This window comes from Hemicordylus capensis, chromosome 16 (assembly GCF_027244095.1).
Source record: "Hemicordylus capensis ecotype Gifberg chromosome 16, rHemCap1.1.pri, whole genome shotgun sequence".
In the NCBI taxonomy this organism is placed as follows: domain Eukaryota; kingdom Metazoa; phylum Chordata; class Lepidosauria; order Squamata; family Cordylidae; genus Hemicordylus; species Hemicordylus capensis.
The window spans coordinates 17,239,626-17,258,293 of record NC_069672.1 but is presented as its reverse complement, the minus strand read 5'-3'; the positions used below and the strand labels follow the sequence as shown (position 1 = coordinate 17,258,293).

Genomic DNA, 18,668 nt, shown 5'->3' with positions numbered 1-18,668 from the left:
CCCCCAGCTCTGTGGCGGCTTCCCAGTGGTGCCCCCCCCCGGCCAGGAAGCCCCCTCGCACTCTGCTCACAACCACCTGAAAAGAAGCCCCGCGAGCTGGGAAATGCTTCCGCAGGAGGAGAGGGAGAGGCCAGCCTGCAGTCAGGCAGCCCAGTCCACCCATATCCGCTTGCGCTCTGGGAGAGAGGGAGGAGCCACGGCCCAAGCCCTGCCCCTCCACGCCAAGTGCCAGGAGGCCGGGGGGCCGAGTCCCCCCCCCCCCAGCAGCCTCGGCCAGGTCCCTCCTCCTCCCCTCGTGCGGCTTGAGGCACACACAGAAGGGTTTCCCCATCTCCAAGAGATGTTCTCCGGCCCCTTTTCTGTGCTCAGTTCCCTCCCACTCAACTTCAGGGCCACAATCTACTCAGCACAGCTACGGCAGGTTTCTCATTTCAGCCGGACTTGCCGGACTGACTTCCCCAAGTTCTCGGAACACAGCTCCACATCTGCACTTTTCAGGAGGCCTGCCGTGGCTCCGAAAGCTGCACGCAGTGTTCCCAGGACCAGGCGCTGCTGACGACCACTGCCCGCATCCTCGGCCTAATTAGGCCCACTGCAGCAAGGGGTTCCGGGCACTGCCGCCATCGGGGGTTCCCGCTTCCAAGCCCCCTCTGGCTCTGGAGGCGCCCCAGGGCACACATCCTGCTCCGGGCCGGGGCGGAAGGCAGCCTGCTCTGCCAGGCCCCAATCCCCACTTCTGCTCCGCCTGCCAGAGCCACGCCTGCTTCCCACACACAGCTTGCTCTAATGGCGCCAGCCCAGCCCAGCCGGAGGCCAGAGCCGCTTCCCGGCCAGCTTCCACCTTCAAGGCCCAGGAGACGCAAGGGTGCCTTGCAGGGGGTGGGCTCTGGGGGCAGCGAGGCGGCCCTGCTCCCCGCCCAGCCTCTCCCCTTCCCCTGCAGGGCCCGCGCAGGTCGAGCCCCAAGCCCACGACTGAAGAACGCCACCGGCCGGCGGGGAAGTGCGGCCACAGAGGCCCAACACACCACACAGCCAACATCATCAACGTCCTGGCAAGCCGGAGCCCCAGCAAGCCCCAGAAAGCCGCCGCCGCCTCTGGCATTTCATGGGAGGCTTGGGAGGCGGAGACTGCTCATCCAGACACTCTCTGGCCACGCCCCTTCTTCCTCAGGTCTCCTCCTGACTGCCACCCCTCGAGAGGGGGAGGCTCTGCCTTAAGCAACCCAACCGGTGGCAATGACACCCAACGCAAGGCAATCACGTGGGAGGCCAGAGGAGAGCACCCGGCCCCTGGAGCCGGGTTGGGAAATGCCAAGCGGGGCCGGTCGGGCCAGGCTTGCCCCACGGAGGCCCCGCTCAGGCCTCCCCATCCCCAAAGGCCAGGCGGAAGGGGCCTGGTTTCCTTCCTGCTGGGGCCATCCCAGCTGGGCGGGCGGCAGGCTCTCCTGCGCCGGAGGACCCCGCCTGGGGCCACCACATACCTGTCGCTGCTGGTGCTGGTGCTGCTGCTGATGGAGTCACTGCTGGACGAGCGGCTCCGTGACCCGCTGCCGCTCGGGGACCGGGTGGGCCTGGAGGCCTGGCTGGCCAGCCGCTGGGGCGACTGGGTCCGCGACTGGGACGAGTGGGGGGAGCGGCTCCTGCTGTGCTGGTAGCTCCGCTCTGGCCGCCGGCCGCGGACCTCCCGCGTGAGCTCGTCCCTGTAGAGGTCCCGATGGACCACGCTGGGCAGCGTAAAGGGCTCCCGGGCCCGGGCTTCGTAGCGGGGGTCGTGGGCGTCAAAGCGGCTCGGGCTGCGGCTCCGGGAGCTGTAATAGAGGCCGTGCTGCAAAGTCCGCTCCCGGGCCTCTCGATAGTAATCCTGATCGTAATGCCTCGTCCGCTCAAAGCCGCCCGTCCCCCGTTCATGGTGTCCATAGGCACTATGCTCATAAGTCCGCTCCCTGTTGGTGTCGGAAGCCCTGCAGGGAGGAGGGGAAAGAGAGGGCTGTCAGTCAGAGGGCGGGGGGAGAAGGCGGCCCCACCCACCCCCCACCCACCCCCCAGTTTGGTACTGGCTAGCTTGGCAAACAGTCAACCCCTAGAATGGCGGCAACAGTCTAAGAAGCAAAACGAACATGCTCCCCCCCCCCGCCACTTCTCGGCTGCATCTAGACACAACCCACCCAGGAGTTATGCCATTCCCCCCATTCAAGGCCGGGCTTTCATGATCTGCACCACAGAACAAACCAATTGTCTTGTCGGAGTTCTAGAAAGAAGCTTCTTAAAAGGAATTTAAGATCTAAAATGTCATGTTTTAGGGCACAACGAAGCCAGGCCACAGGATTCTAGAGCTAGTCACGGTGCTCATTGTATGAGAGGCCGAACAGTCCGCCACTAAGTGTTTGCATCAGTCATGGAAGCCCTCTGAGAAGCACAACTCGGCAGCAAAAGAAAACCATCAGCCCTGGACAAGAGGGCCACCTCCTCCTTCCTCACAGAAGCCCCGAGGAGACTTTTTTGGAAAGGCGTTTCCCCACTTGCTGCCATGCATGTTTGCTGAAGAGTCCTAAGAGACCGTATCGGAGCACCTCGATTCCTGCACAGAGGGACCCTCCTAACTGCCAGTATCAAGATATAGGCAACTGCTGAGCGCCACCGATAGCGAGGAGACAGAGACAGGCCCCCAAAGGGAGAGAAGCACCCAAAGCCAGACAGAGGACTCAATCTGGGTCGATTTACTGCCGGAATAGGGAGGTTTTCATCAGCCACTTGAAATCAAACTGAAGGGGGGTGGGGGGTGTATAGTTCAAGAACAAGGAAAAGGGCTGCCCACACTCCAAGGGGCCTGACACCTCCTCACCAACCCGCCACTGTGGCTCTGACTAAGACCTGCCATGTGAGAACCCCATTCAAGTGGCAAAGGCAACTCTAGGGCTCCAGGATGGGGGGGGGGGCGCTGAAGGTCTCTCCTCATTTAATAAGGAGAACGGTGTGCCCAATCCTCAGCCGCACCAAAGAGATGCTTGCAGATTTAGTATCAGGCAGGGCCTGTGTTAGTTACTAGAGCGCCACACTCCATTTTAGGAGAGAAGGACTCTGAGCCCTTCTCCTCTGACCCTCAAGGGTCTTCCCTGAAAACAGACATTCCAGCACTCGGCACCCAGGGGGCACAGGCAAGTGCACCCCCCCGCCCCCCCAGTTTCTCCTCTTCTGCCGGGTGTCAGGACACATCTCCTCTCCAGCTGCAGAGATCTGCTTGCTTGGTTGGTTGTTCTTTTCAGTCTGGGGGCGAGTTCAAATGTTCCTCAACTATGATACGCCTCTCAGACCCAGGGCCAGTGAGCGCTGAGCTGGAGAGAGCGGGCACATCCTGAAAGGTGTCTCTCTGCAGGGAACCTCTGCACCCACCCGCTCAAGCCCAGCTGCCTCACCCCAGTGTCAACATTTCAGCTCCGGCATCTAGAATGCAGCACACAAGTCTCCAATTGCTTGCAGCAACATGCCAGATGGCAGAGCTGTTTCAGGGTGTCGAAAGCATTCCAAGAGCTCTTCCTCCCCTTGCTGAAAAGACAACATTCACAGGCACTCTGCATCCTCTCCAAGGTTAAAGTCAGTGAGAGTCAGACAAGGACCGAAGCAGCCAGACTTCTAGGAGGTTACTGCTCTAGAAACAGAACTTCTTATCCGTTAGGAGGACACAGGAGACAGAGACAAAAGAACTAGCAGAGCTGGAAAACCTAATGGCTACAGCAGCCCTTATGTGGATTATCTATTAGTACTAATCACTACTGGAGTTAGTGGAAAGAGGGGTCGACTTGGGTTAGGAGAGGGGCTAAGAGACACAGGGCAGGACATACCAACCTTTTCCAAGTGTGGAAACACGACCTATATTCCCCATTAAATCTAGGGAGAGAACTGTGAACATAACTTCCCCCATTTGGGCCCCTCTTATAGGGGTAATCCACCTTCTCAATGGGCAAGGGTGTCAAGTGATATTTTAGATGAGCAAGCAAGAAAAATATTCTTAGTGGCAAGAGGAAAAAAAAATCCGCTGAAGCCAGTTGTCCCAGACGGACATGAGGCAGGACTCTGGAACCCCAGCCGTGGTTCTTCAGACCGCAGGTGCTCCTAAGTACATCCCAGGCAAGAGTGCGCCTCCAGCCCTAAGTCTGGAAAAGGTGCCCAACGGATGTCTGAAAGTCTCACTGCTGGCCCGCAGGCCGCCTCCACTGCCCAGCTCTGCCACCATCCAGCCAAGTCCACATCCTCTGCCGTATCCACCAGCTGATGCTCAGCACCACGTCCTCAAAGCTAAAGGGCCAAGGCGTCCTTAAGAAGACTAGGTAGTAATCCACTCCCCTGGGTCACTGGGATCTTGGCTGTGCACCATCCCACCAATCCGAGGTAGTAGCCATTACTGCAGCCCCTTAACAGATGGCCTGTAAATCCCCACGACTCAGCCGTGTCCGTCTCCTTCACCAATGCCATGAGGAACAGTAATCCCAAGAGACACGGAAGCGATGTAGATCCAAAGCGGGGAAGCATCAAGAGCTGCCTTCTACCCTCTTCACCATACCACATGTACTTCCACGGCTAAAGGTTGTAGAATCCAAGATGACGCATCCCTTTAAACACTCTACTAGCACAATTTGGTAACAATCCAATTTCATACATAAGCTAGAGACCAACAAAGCCCTGAAAAACTAGGCCAAGGATCTGTAGGTCCTGCATTCTGGAGATACTCCATCCTGGGTCTGGAGACTCGTGGTAACAAAATAGCTCCATCTGCTCCTAGGGATACATCCGAGGAAGTTATCCAAGAAACGGGACCCTTCCGCTCTGGAAGAACAGCAGCTCCACGGTCCTGGCTGGCCACAGGAAGTCTTCCATCTCAGGACCAGCGTGCCTGGAGAGCAGGTATCCACCCAGCTGCCGGAAACATCCTCTATGGCTCCACAAGAGACCAGCCACTGGGACGGGAATCACGTCCGTTTCCAACCCAAGAGAGGAAACGCAGACAATTCCCCAAAATTTTAAATCCATCTGGGGGCCCTACACAGGAGGAGTTTGTGTTTCTCACCACATCAAATACAAAATACCTGCCTAGTGAAACCTTGGCACTTACCCATCAAGTCTCCGCTCATAGCGTCCTTCCCGTGCATGAAGTGATGGGGGTGGGCCATACGTGGGCCCACCCCCACCTCCTCTGAACCCAGAAACCTCTCTACTACGAGATGCTATGGAAACTGTATCATCCAATCCCCGAGCGGCAGTAGGGATGGTTCCCGGTTCATTATAATCCGTCCGGAGGTCTCTATCTCCCATTTTGTTGACAGAGTTGTGTGCCTTCTGGGCACTTTTGATGTCCACAAAATCCACAAAGGCTGCCACGCCACCTTCCGACCCCCGCTTGGGGAGAATTTTGACACTTTCCACACGTCCATATCTAGGAGAGAGAAAGAGAGAAAGTCATATATAACAACAAAGCTACACATTAGTGAGCTAAAATGCTCAGCGCTACTTCCTAAGGCTTCTGCCCCTCTCCATCACCCCTGGTATTTATTTATAATCCTAATTTAAACCAAAAAACAGAACTGGGTTGCTTTCCTGCAGCTCTTCAGGTTTCAAAAACTCCTCGATACCAACAATTTGTGCAAGGACACGTCAGTTAGAGAAAGTAAAATAGTGAAAGCAAAGCCCCATCTTGACAGAGGCCTTGCATTGCTCCAACAGACTTTAATCCACCCAGTGCTAAAACAAAGAGACCAGGGATTCACCTAACTCTTAGTAACAGCCATCTCGGCACACGCCTTTCTTTCCAAGAGGCCTCCAGTCGCACTGCACAAAATGACCAGCTGGGCCCCCACGGTCCGGGCCGCTGGCAGCCGAGTGGCACCTCCCTCCGCTGCACACTGGCACGAAGGCCACGCGCCACAAGCAGCTGGGCTTCTTAGGTGCCTAAGAGGAAACCAGGATCCATGCCGTGCAGAACGCAGACCAACCCGCCCTCCCTGCCCAGTCTGGTAGGACCCGCTTCTCGGCAGCTGTTTTCCACGGAGTGGACTCATCTAGTTCAGGATTGCCTGCACTGACTGGCAGCGGCACTATTGCAAAGAGGGGTCTCTCCCAGCTCTGCCAGGAGTGGATCTGGGACCTTCGGCATACCAAGCAGGCGCCCTCCTACTGGGCTAGAGCCCCCCCCCCCAACACCGACAGGCAAACCAGCAAGCGCCTGCGATTTCCCGGGCAGGGCCAATGATCAGCATGCAGCCAATACCGCCCTCTGATTCCGTGACAGACCTTGACATGTTTTGCACAGGACAAGACTGGCCAACAGGAAATTCCGAACCCCTGCGTGGAGAAGCACTTCCAAACATCTCCCTCGCTCCCTCCCTCCCTCCCTCACACACACACACACACACACACCTGACAAGCTCCTCTTTAGGTGAGCTCTCAACTCACGGGATCAAAACTGGCTTTCTATCCAAGAGAAATGTTCATGTTTCTAAACAGCAACCACAACAACCCGGCATGACGTTATCCAGCAACCTGGAGAAAAACACGACCAAGAGTTTGTTCTTGCCGGAGAAAGCGCCGCTGTCCCCAAGTCTCCATGGGGCAACCTTGGTCAGCCCGCAGACCTCTGCTGGGCCTGGAGACCCTCTCCCACTCCAGCCCCAGCAGGACGCCCAGGCACAAACTGGGGGCAGCCCAGCCACAGCGGCCGCTTGGCAGCTGGCCGGCCCCCTTGAGCCAGCCCCCCCCCCCGCAGGCTGTTCTCCAAGCAGGAGGGGGGCTGCCCCGCTCGGGGCTCCCTGGCCTGGGAGGGGAGGAGCGGCCCTGCAACGCTGCATCGGCTACTGCAGCAGAACAAGGCCTGGCCTGGCGGGGGCGGGCGAGGACGTGCCACCACGGGAAACGCGCCACTGCGGCGTTGGGGAGCACCGCAGAGTAGACGTTGCCCAGAGCACCGGCAGAGCCAGGAGACTTCCGGGCTGCACCCTTTGGCGGCCGGCTGAGGACAGCAGCAGCAGCAGCAGCAGCCAGGGTGAGCGTCGCCCTCTCTGGGCTGGCATCAGCCCCTCCCATCAAGGCTACCATTTCCCAAGCGCCAGGAGGCCGGGAGTGGGGCTGGGGTGGCAGGCGGCACTTTCCAGCACAACCACCGCCCCATGGACATACGTGGCCAGCAGTGGCAGGAGCTCCTCCCGCCACTCTGCCTGGCCCTCCTGGGAGCTGCCCCTTGGCACGGCAGTGGAGCCCTCTCCCGAGCTGCCTGGGAGGGCCGCGGCCAGCTGGGGGCCCATGGCCGGACTCCCCCTGGGAGGGGGGATGGCTCCACCGGGGACCAGGAAGCGGCCGGCCGCCCGCCCTCTGTGGAGGTGAGCCAGGAGCCTGGGGCAGGCGGTCTTCTCCAGGCTCCATTCAGCCTCAGGCAACCAGGTCACCAGCGGAGCGGCCACCAGGCTCCATAACAAGCCCAGCTAACTCCAGGCAGACCAAGCATTGCGGTGTGCTTAATTATCAACGAAGCTGTGATGGAGGAGCGCGGAGACACCCAGGGAGGCCACCAGGGAAGAGGCCCGGTGCGACCACGAGACAGAGCGAGCTGGCTCAGCCGGCTGGCAGGCAGTTCCCAAGGCCAGCTCCGCCAAGCCCTCTCCATCCACTGGCTGGAAGCCTTCGGCCAGCCCACCTCCAGGCCTCGGGTGATTTCAAAACACAGCCATGCCTGAGCCAGTCCTCTGCAGAGCGTGGCCAGAAAGGCAGGCCAGCCTGCCTGCCTGCCCCTCTCTGGGAAGCAGCCTTGAACTGCTGGCAGCAGACTCCCAGGGCCCCCGGCAGCTGAAAGTGGCTTAATTAACAGTGCTGATTAGGAGAACCAGCAGCAGCAGCGGCAGCAGCGGACGCTCCTCCAGGAAGTCACGGGGGCGGGGGGGGCACAAAAGAGGCAGGCAGGGTTTGACGGGTCAGACCGACGACTCTTCCCGAGACAAACAGGACCTTTGAGCAGAGGAGCCGTGCACAGCCACATGCGCGCACACAGTGACCCATGGCCAGCAGGCCCAGATCTGCTGGGAAATCTCTGGGTGATTTGCAAGAGATAAACAAGTGCCACCGACTTCCAGAGTTTCACAGCAAGGGAAGCCCTAAATCAGGCCGCTGGAAGGAAGACAACTCGGCCTGTCTGTCCGTGCACGCACGTGCAGGCAGTCCCAGTCCTGCAAACCAGGTCCCTGGGCCGAGCAGGTGCTCCGAGGCAGCAGCTGCCTCCGTTCCTGGGCCACCACCGGGCATCTGGCTCCGGCGGGCAGACCCTGGGGTTCCTGCAGCCCAGGGTCTGCCCTAGGCGTCTGCCAGCCCTAGAGGGGACCTGCACGCTCAGGCAAACCGGGCCCGGAGGAGCCCCAGGGGAAGGCGTGCTCATGGTCACCAGAGGGCACTGCCGAGGGTGCGCCTGCAGTCCATCTGCTTCCTGGCGTGGCGCTCCTGCCCCCTCCCAAAGGCCTGGGCAGGAACCCACACACAAATCTGGAGAGGCGCAATGTTTGTGCCCCAAGACGGCAAATGCCGGAAGAGTGGGGCATGCTGCTGGCTCCTCAAGCACAACAGGACTTGCTTCGCGGGAAGCCCCGTCATCAAAGCACTCCAGCCTTGCTTCAGGTTACCGTTGCTAAGCGGCAGCCGCCGGCACAGGCTCCTCCTCGGCACACACGGAGCAGGAAGGGGCAGGCCTCCCGTCTGCACCACACAGCGGCAAAGGCCAACAACACGCAAACAAAGGCAGCGTCCAGCTCCTCGCCCAAGGACAGCCGAGGCAACGCTCCCCCAGACAGTTTCCCACATCTGGCTGACCATTCTGCCTTCAAGAGCAATGGGCGAGGGAGCCCTCCACAGCCAGCTCTTAGTCTGCCCATCCCATGGGCAAAGCAAGGGGGCACCCCATGGGGGCTTTCTCCCTCCAGCACTACTAACCCCACACGCTCTTTTTCCAGAGCCAAAGGACGATGCTGGATAGCTGCTGGTGGCAGGCCTGGCAGGCCGCCTGGCAGCAACCTCCCCCCCCCCCCGGAACGAGCTTCCACCCCCAGCATGCAGGGGCAGAGCCCCACCCTAATCGGCACTCATGCAGCATCGCAAGTGTGGGCAGGGCTCAGCTTGGAACCGGCTGTGTCACGCCAGGCGGCTGATCCTCTCCACGAGGAAGGGAAGCAGATGCAAGTCGCTCCAACTGCATCCACCCACCCACCCGGAGGATTGAGTGCTTTGCTTGAGAGTCCTGTTTGTACACAAAGAAAGCCCCACCCACCACCCAGCAGCAGCAAGGGCCAAGGCTCTTCTTCCGCCCTCCCCTCCCTGGAGAGGAGCCCCACCCGAGATGCCCACGGCTCTTTGCCCCACCCACATTCCGGGACCTGCCAGTCACTTGCCCGCTCAGCGACACAGAGACCCCAGCTGCAGCAGCACATGCCCCATGCGCCCCCCCCCCCGAAATGCACCAAGCAGCAGGAGGCCCCTAGGAGGAGGCGGGGCCTCTGCAGCCCCCACCCCCACCGGGGGGGGGGATGCACACACGCACCCCCCCGTTGACACTCGGCTGCGTCAGGCCAGCGAACGAGGATCGGCCTGGCATTTCCACTGGCCGGCAGCGACTGACAGGCCACCTGGCAAGCCTCCCGTTCAGGGCAGGGCAGAGCACTGGCATGGCGGCCAGCTCCTGGCCTGGTGGTGCAAGAGCCACCCCTGGGAGCGCGTGGAAAGGCAGCCCACAGAGAAGAGCCCCCGCCAGGGCAGGGGGAGAGAGTCTTTTCCAAGGCGACTGGCAAGGCCAAGGGGGGCACCGGAGTGGGCAGAGCGCTCCTGCAGGCCTCCAGCGAGTCCGAAGCCGGAAGGGGCCTCTGTGAATGGCTGGACCCCCACCCCAACACACCCCCATCTTGCAAGGAGGGCCAGAAGGGCCAGGGGACCAGAAGGGAGCTTGTCCAGACCAAGGAAGGCTTTCCAAAGACGGAGCCGTCTCCTCCTCAAGATGGTCTCGGCAGATGGGTGCCTGCCACATGTCTGAGAAGCACCCCTCCTCACCGTCACGACGGGGATCTGGCTCAGGCTCTGAAGGGCCACCAGGGCCCCAGTCCTGCTGCCCAGGCTGAAGAACACGCCCCACGAGTGGAAGGCCTCCGGCTCTGCTGGGTGAATGGGGCAGCCGGAGCCTCTTCTGATGGCGAAACCCACGCCAGTTGCTCAGCTCCCCAGGTGGCTTGTGCAAGGCTGCCCTCCACAGAGCACGAGGCAGCTGACGCCGCACGCTCCGAGGAGAAGGGACCCGGAAAGAGCCGGGCCTGTCTGCGCCCTTCTCGCCGCTGCAATCACTTCCCAGCCCCCCAAGCCAAGGAATGGGTCTGCGCAGTTTCACTCCCCAGAGAGGCCTCTTCTAAAGCGGGGGGGGGGCGCGTTTGCCCTTGAATGGCGGGGCTAGAGGCGATCCTGCACTTTTTCTCCCCCCCCATCCCCCAAGGGCTCCAGGGGCACATTGTGATTTCTAGAGCCACCAGCCCTCCTCCTCCTCCTACTCCTCCTGCCAAGGAAGGCGAGAGGCAGCACCAGACCCCCCCACACATCAGGAGCCCCACCCAGGAAAGCGCGCCCTCAGCCTTTCACATACTGCTGTGGGGTTTCGTTTTCTAAGCCCAAACCCTGCTGGTCCCCCCAAAGGGCCACGTGCAGAGGGGGAGAGGCAGGGAGCTTGCTCCCCACACTGATGCTCTCCGGCAGGCAGGCAGGCAGGGCCGTCTGCTCAAAGCACGCACTGCCCAGGCCCTAGAGGAGAGCCCCGTTTCGAGGGACCGGGGGCAGCAAGGCCCGCCTGGCAGAGGCACAGGAGTCAGCCACTGCAGGCCCGGCCCTTCTTATTCCGCTGCAAGCCTGAAGAGCACCCAGGACTGACCCGCCTAGGAAGCGGCTGCCACACCCGCAGCCCACCGGGCCCAGTCTGACTCTCACGCGTGCTGGGAAGAGCCCTCCCTCCAGGACCACGTCAACCTTGGGGAAGCGGCCATTCTCTTTCCTGAGTGGGGGAGAGCAAGCGGCCCTCTCCGTCCCCAGGACAGCATCCCTCCAGGGGCTGTGGCTGGGGTCTGCCTTCGGTTTCTTCTGAGATTGAGTCTCTGTGCAAACCACCTTGGGACCTTTGGTTGAAAAGCGGCCTATAACGAACGCTGTTGCTGTCGACGCCTTGCGCTCAGCAGGGCCGGATCCTGCAGCGCCATGTTTGGGACCCATCGGCAAGCTTTTCCTGGCGAAGGGCCTGTGCTCCAGCCCCTTGCCAAACAGGCCCCATGGCGGAATGATTGCCCTGGGCTCACCCGATGGCCTCAAGACGGGCTGGAGAGAGAGGCCAGGACTGCCCCGGCGGCCATTCGGAAGCAGGCTCGGGACAGAAACCCATGTTGGGCCCCCCACCAAGCCCCAGCTGCGTGTGAGGATTACGGGAAATACCTCCAAGGAGTCGCTTTGAACACTGCCTAGAGAGATCTAGGGGAGGCAGTCGAGAACGAGGATAAATACGTTTCGCCGGTTGAGAGAAACCTTCTGGAGGCTTGGCTGGTTTGTGGCTTTGGTTTTCTCTGGAGGGTTATTTATAGAAGTCTGCCAGAGCACAGAGAGCGACATGTGGTGCCCCCGGCCCCTCCCCGCAGGCAAGGCAAGACGCAGGTCAACCCTGCCGCCACTTTCCAGGGCTGCATCCTAGGACTAGATGCCAAAACACCCTGGACGCCCCCCACCCGGCTCCAATGGAGAGCAAGGAAGCCGCCGGGGAGATCGAGGAATCCTCTACCCAGCAAAGTAGCGGGGGGGTGGCGGCGGTGATAGCGGAAACGCAGAGTGCCTGGGACCGGTCACTGCAGAGCCAAGAGAGCCAGAAGGGCCCAGAGCCTGGCTCTGGAGAAGGCAGTCCCGGCCCCCCGCCCCACCCCAAGGGATGAAGTGTCATTCCGGGGGGGGGGGGGACGGGGACTGCAGTCCAGCAGCAACCCAAGCACAGCTCTTTCCTCTCCTGGGGGATCTCTGCGCTGCCTCCTCCTCGCAGGCTCAGGACTTGCTCTGCTGTGCTACGTAGTCCTCCTCCTCCTCCTCCTCCTCCCTCTCTGCACCACCAAAGCCTCCCGGCTCCCTTGCAAAACAACAGCTCTTGCGCAACTCTTAAACCGCTGCCAGAACGCGCTCCTGGCAGCTCTGGAAGTGTGGCTGGGCTTCCACTAACCGAGCAAAGGCCGTGCAGTCCTCAGAGAGAAAATGCACGTGCACGCACACACATGCACTCTGCTGCGAGGGGTGCAAAACATGCCCCAAAGTGCACCGCCCCACCGTGCTCATCCATTGGCAGGTGGAGGAAGGCTCCAACAGGAGCAGAAAGCTGCCAGCAAGAAGATGCAGAATCTGCAGGAAGGCCCCCATCTTGAGGCCAAACAGGCACTGGAAGCTGCCAGTCGGGCCAGGGCTGGTGCGTTGCTTGCTTGAGATGCCCACGGGCCCCAAACAAGGACAGGCTGCCGCTGTCAAAGGCAAGGCGCCCGCTCCCCCCCCCCCGCCAATATCCTTTGGATCCAAAATGGCCTTTGAGGAAGAGCAGACATACGTAAGAGACGGAAAACTAACATTCGCCTTTATCATGAAAACAGGAGTCGCTGAGGGCTCTTGTTTTTCTCCCCTTCCGTTCATCCAAGGGAAATGCGGACATTTTGCATTTGTGCAGAGGACACGTTGCTATATTTAGCCTCCTTGCCTTCCAGGCTGTGCGGCGCATCTATTTCTATAGTGGGAAATGACTTCAGAATTTCCAGTGACAATAATTTCGGGACAATTCTTAATGGCGCAGCATCTTCAGTCACCACAGGTCAGCTCCTCCAATTCCGAGGCGAAACCATCAAGGGGAGCAGACTCCAGGGCGTCAGAGCAGGAGAGGGGCTTTGAAGGCCTAGGCCCGACAGGCTAGAAGACTCCCACCCACCCCCTACATACTGGAGTGGGGCTAGGGACTGGGGGAAACCCCTCCTTAAGAGGCTGGCCCCACGGCCCGCCTGCAGGACCTGGGAGGGGGGGGTGCAGCCAAGCCCAGGGCATGCAGGCCTGAAGATTTCTGCTCACCCCCCACCCGGCCCCCTTCTCGCCCCCAAGTCACACCGGCAGCATGGCCCTCGCCGTGCCCTCCCTTCGGAAACGCTGCGCAGTGCCACGCGCCACACAGGCAGAACTCAAGGCCGGGGGCCCACGCGGGGCCAGTCACCCTCTCGCTGCCTAGCCCACCTCACAGGGCCACGTGTAGAGGCAGGCAGAGGGGGCGCCCTGAGCTCCCTGGAGGGAGAGCAGCACAGAGGGTGCTTCTGGACACTAAGTCGCCCTTCTCGCCAGAAACTGACCTGGGGGCCTGGAGACCAGGGCCCACCCCACTCTTCTCCAAGGACACCCCTAACCCACGGCCCAACCCAGCCGGAGAGGGCCAACCACCACAGCGCTGCCTGTCTCCCTATGCCCTCCCCCCCCGACAAAAAAGGGAGTGCCCCCCCAGCCCCAAATGGCTTCTCCTATCCTGAGAGTCCAGGCACTGACGGGGGTGGGGGTGGGATGATCAAAACCAGGAGAAGCATGCCAAAGACGCAGGAGCTGGTTCTGGCCATCCCGCAACCGGGCGGGGGGGGGGGGGGCTTGGCCTCTGTAGCAATTCCTGCTTGCTCAGCCGCTCGCCCCATTCTTTGTTCTCTCCTCAGGCTGGGGGAGGGGTGGGAACCTTGTGCAGAGAGCCCAGCTACCTCCCCAAAGGACCCCCCCCCGCCTTCCCGCTGAAGCAGAGCGGGGTCTCTTCCACCCGTGAGGCCTCAGGAAAGGGCCTTCCAAGCCCCAGGAGGAGAGCCAGCCCGCTCTGGGGAAACGCCTCCCCGCCCCCACCCCCAGGCATACAAAGGAAGCCTTGCTCTCACAATGAATGGGCTCCCACCAACCGAGGAAACTCCAGCTCGCTCTCCATTCGGCCGTCCACGGGGCTCAAGCCCAGGGAAAACACAGTTGTGTATTTTGCCAGAGCAGCGGCTCCGGAAGAGGCAGCCGAATATTTAGGTCATCCCCATAGGAGAGTCAAAGAGCTCCGTCCATCTCCAAATGCACCCCCCCCCGCAAGACCAATTTCAAGGCCTATATCCAAACTGATGGCACATTCAGATATATATTTATATATACATATATATTTTTTTAAAGAGGCAATTAATTCAGATCCTTCCGTTTTTCTGAACCATCCCTAAGCAACAGCACCATGGCAACTTTTCCCAGTATTGAAAATGCTCTGAGAGAACACGTAGAGGAGGAAACATGCTGGGAAGAGAGATCTCATTCTCCCTTGAGGACTCCTTCAGAGACCTTGGCACATAAGCCCATCAGACACCACAGCAGCAAGAACCCCCAAACCCATTACGGTATTCCCCTGTCACCCCGGGACCAGAATTACTGGAATGCCGCCACCGTCTCTTTGGCTGTACGTGTCTTTTGAAGAGCCGAGCAGTATTTTTAGCACCAGGCAAGAGACAATTCCTCCAGGCAGAACAAGGCAACTCCTTCAGGTTTTATGTAACAGCGATCGAGATCTGCATCGCTGCATATCCCCCTGTTTGGGGCAAGTATGCCTTCCTTTCTTGCAACTGGATCTCAACCTCTTCAGATTAATTTTGCCAAGTCTCTGCTCGCCACTCGGCTTTTGGCATCATCAGCTGCACATGACGGCGACATCCCCAGAGCGAAGGAGGCAGGGGCCGCAGTTCAGCCTCCGCAAAACCTGAAGGGACGCCCCCCCCCCCCCCCGCAGCCACTGCTCTTTTCCAAGCAACCGCTTCCCCTCTGCATGTTTGGGAGGAGGCTCTGCAGCGGCAACAAGCAGGGAGCTGGGAGAAGCTCTCCCTCGCCCTGCCCCTGTGCAGCCAGCTCCTCCACCTCTCCCTGCCCGCAGCCTCCGACTCGATCGGCTCGTTCAAACTGGGTCCTGGCCGCCATTTTAAGAAGTCATTCCGGCAAGCCAGACCACTGCACTACACAGCACTCGGAGAGGAGTCCCTTCCCGGCCTCCCTCCCTCCCAGCCCAAAGGGGCAGCAGGAAAACGCCTGTGGCCACAGGCAGGGCTGGCCAAGGGACACGGGGGTGGGGGGGGGAGGAGCGCAGCCTCTCTGGGCTGCCTGCTGTGGATCCCAGCCCATGCGGCAGAGCCCTGCAGCTCACGGGCTGGTGCGCCTTCTCACGCAGCAACCAAGCACTGGAACAGACAGGGCAGGGGAGGGAAACCACAGGGGGGGAGGAAGGAACCTTTGCTCCCAGTGCACAGGCAGACCTGCCATGGGCCTTTTCTCCTCCCCTTGCCAATGAACAAGGACTGAACCAGGAACGGCCACCAGTGGCCTGACATAACACTTCCTGCTGTGGATCAGGTCCCTTGCTTTCCCTCACCATCAAATCCAAACTACTGCGGGGGGGGGGGGGCGTAGAGGGAGGCATCCTGACACAAAATATACAGCCCTCTGCACTCCACCATATGGCCCAACTCTAAATCCATACTGAGGGTCAACCAACAAGTCACCAGACAGCCTCCCTTTAATGGGGCTGGGCCATTTCACTGCCCTTCCTCCCTGGCTTCACCAGCCAAGCTTGTTCCCCATGAAGTAGCAACCAAGGCTATTTTTCCCATGGTGACTCATTAAGGAGGCTCCATAATTTTCTTACTCTAAACAGCAGCAAGAAAATTACAAGGAAAAAAGTTACAAGCCTTCTTGGGGTCTCAAAGTGGAAACCATTTCAGCAGACCAAAACCCTCTTCCAGAAATGGACAGCCGAGTTCTCTTCCACCATGCCGTAACAGGCTCCGGTTATGGGAGCAGAAAATTCCATTATCTGGTGTTCATCCCTACAGCCAGTCACCCAGACTTGATCCACCACCACACACCCACAGCCACACCCCAACACTTGCATATCATCAAGGCAATCACAACTAAGTCAAAGAGAAAAATGCAACCGTCCGGATTCCTTTCTAAATGAAAAAATGACAAGCACACACAATTTCTGCTGCACCGAGGCTAATGCAATGAAAAAAGCTATGTAAATCCAACAGACTTCAGTCCATATCAATCCAGACTTCAGAGGTAGCAATTCCTTCCATAACAGAGGAATGCAACGCGAGTTGATTTCAAGGAGAATTCCAGTTTTTAGTCACCAGAAGTGGCTCTTGAATTTCCAAGGTCTCCATTTATTGGTTCATAAATCCCCTGATTGGTTTTAAAGAAGAGCCAAGCAACTTTAAAAAACAATTTTTTTAAAAAAAAGATGTACGCAATGGTCACCTGTTCACGCCTGAAAATATCATAATTCCACGCATGTTGTGGTTACAAAATACCTTTACAAGCCCAAATCCTCTGTTTCAGCAGGAAGTACTGGTAGAAAAATGGAAATAAGTTCAGATGCCTTTGGATAAAAGCGGTGCCCATTCCAGAACGCCCTTTGAAAAATCCAGTCCATACCGCTGAGGTCCTCTGCGGTGGCTTTGGTCTTCATCTGATGCTCCCATCCTGGAATGATCTTTAGCTTGCAGCTTCTTCCCTGAAGATCCTTCCATATCTTTGGAACTCCAAGTGTGGAATGGCATCCATATGCACAATACTCCTTTTCCAAGAGCAGCACCCCTGAACTAGCTTCCGCCTTGGGTCCAAGGTATTTACGGTTCCACAAGGTCCACAGGGCGAGTATCAGCAGCAGTTGTCATCATATTCAGAGACGGGTTTTCCATCCCAGGTTGTAACTCCAAGGCAGGAAGCCACACAAGGAACACCACATTGCCTTCCTTTAGCCAGGATCGCTGCATGCCCTCTTCTGCTCCACGTCCAGTCTGAGGCTCCCCCTTTTCACACACCCCTAGCCCAGAATTCTGTATCCCGCTTTTCATTTGGGCTAACCACCTTCCTAGCTGTGTACACACACACACACACACACACAAACACACACAGGTGTCCCATCTCCAACCTTCCTTTCTACTTTCACACAATCCATGCAAGAGAAAGAGACTCTCACACCCACACACTCTTTTTGGAAGTGGCCTCTCAGAGGTGGGGCTCCCCTCCCTGCACCCTGGAGATGGCAGGCGCTGGGAAGGGACCCTTGGCTCCTCCAGAGCCCCTCTGACAACTCCCACCCAAGCCCGCCCTCTGTGCTCTAGGGGGTCCACAGCACCCTGATCCCTCCCAACACCTGCCCCCTCCCCCGCTTTCTCAGCCGGGGATTCCCTTCTACCTCCCACCCCATCCACCCCCCAAGTGCTCATCTCGGGGGGGGGGAGGTGGCTCTCTTTTGCAGCTGGCCTCCTCGGCCTGGAGAGGCATGAACCTCCCCCCCCCGCCAAGACTCGGTTCTGGCGGGAGGACCACTCTCCCTCCCCCCTCCCTCCTCCCTCCCTCCCCCCAGCCCCCTCCGGAGGAAGATCGGCGCCCCCCTCGCCCCTCCCCCCACAGCCGGACTCACCGCTTGAAGTGCTCGATGATCTTCTCCTCGCGGACGTTCTCCGGCAAGTTGCCCACCCAGAGGTGCCTGGTCTCCCGGACCATGCTGAGGCCGAGGCCGAGGCCGCTGATGGGCGCTCCGCCGCCGCCGCCGCCGCCCCGGCTCTGGGCCCGCCTCAGCTCAGCGCCGCCGCCGCCGCCGCCAGCGGGGGGAGGAGGAGCAGCAGCAGCCCCCGCCGCCTCCACCGGCCGCCGCCGCCGCTTCCTGCTCCTGGTGGCGGGCGCCGCAGATGGGGGGGAGGCGGAGGGGGGGGAGGAGGGGGGAGAGGGTGATGATGATGATGGTGGTGGTGGTGGTGATGAAGAAGAAGAGGAGGAGGAGGGCCCTCCCGGCTGCTGCTGCTGCTGCTGCTGCTGCCGCCGCCTCCCTCCGCGGTGCTGGGGCCGGCGGGGGCCACCATCCCACCGGGGCCCCCTCGCCTGCCTCGTCGTCGTCCTCCTCCCCCTCCTGCTGCTGCTGCTGCTGAGGCGAGCGCGGGCTGCTGCTGCGGCTGCTCTTCTTCCCCCCTCCTCCTCCTCCTCCTCTCCTGTTCTTCCTCCTCCTCCTCTTCCTCCGCTGCTGTTGCTTCTTCAGCTGCTGCTGCTGCTGCTGCTTCTTCTTCCTTCTCCTCAGTGCTCCTTCCCGATCTCCCCTCGGCGGCGGCGCATGCGCACTAGGCGGCGAAAGGCGGGCCGTCCTCACCGGCAATCTCGTTCTGGAGGCTTCAGGGCTCGCCGCTCATTGGATGGCCGGGCGCGCGGAGAAGACCGAGCAAGGAGGGGGAGACCGCGCACGCGCGTTCTGAAGTCATGGGGGAATCGGCGCACGCGCACTCGCGAGTCAAGGGCAGGCTGGTTTAAGAACGGTCAATGTTTCTCAACATTGTTTCGCTAATAAAAATGGTTCATTAAAAGGGGGGAATAGGCGCATGCGCACCTGGGAGCGAGGGAGTGCGCGCGCACTGGAAAAAAGACCAAAAACGTATTTTACTAAACCTCTAATAAAATTGCTAAAAAAAAAAAAAAAAATTAAGAGGAAGGAGACAAAAACGAGCGCATGCGCGGTGCTAAGTAAAGGTGTGAGGCAGGGAGGGTGAGCATGCGCATTTATTTTTACGCTATTCAAA

At 59.7% G+C, this 18,668-nt stretch overlaps 1 protein-coding gene across 2 annotated transcripts in view; it reads right to left on the bottom strand.

The window, feature by feature from the left end:
* SPEN (spen family transcriptional repressor) overlaps positions 1-18,260 on the bottom strand; it is a 49,591-nt gene extending 31,331 nt beyond the window's left edge. The window contains exons 1-3 of one of the 2 annotated variants that reach the window (XM_053281424.1): positions 17,525-18,260; positions 5,108-5,428; positions 1,482-1,961 (exon numbers count right to left, since the gene is read on the bottom strand). In XM_053281424.1, coding sequence (XP_053137399.1) covers positions 1,482-1,961; positions 5,108-5,428; positions 17,525-17,607 — 884 coding nt within the window. In that variant the 5' untranslated portion in view covers positions 17,608-18,260. Of the gene's footprint in view, positions 1-1,481; positions 1,962-3,843; positions 4,133-5,107; positions 5,429-17,524 lie in introns of those variants that run through there. The other variant, XM_053281425.1, reaches the window with a different exon arrangement.
* Positions 18,261-18,668: the final 408 nt, after the last annotated feature.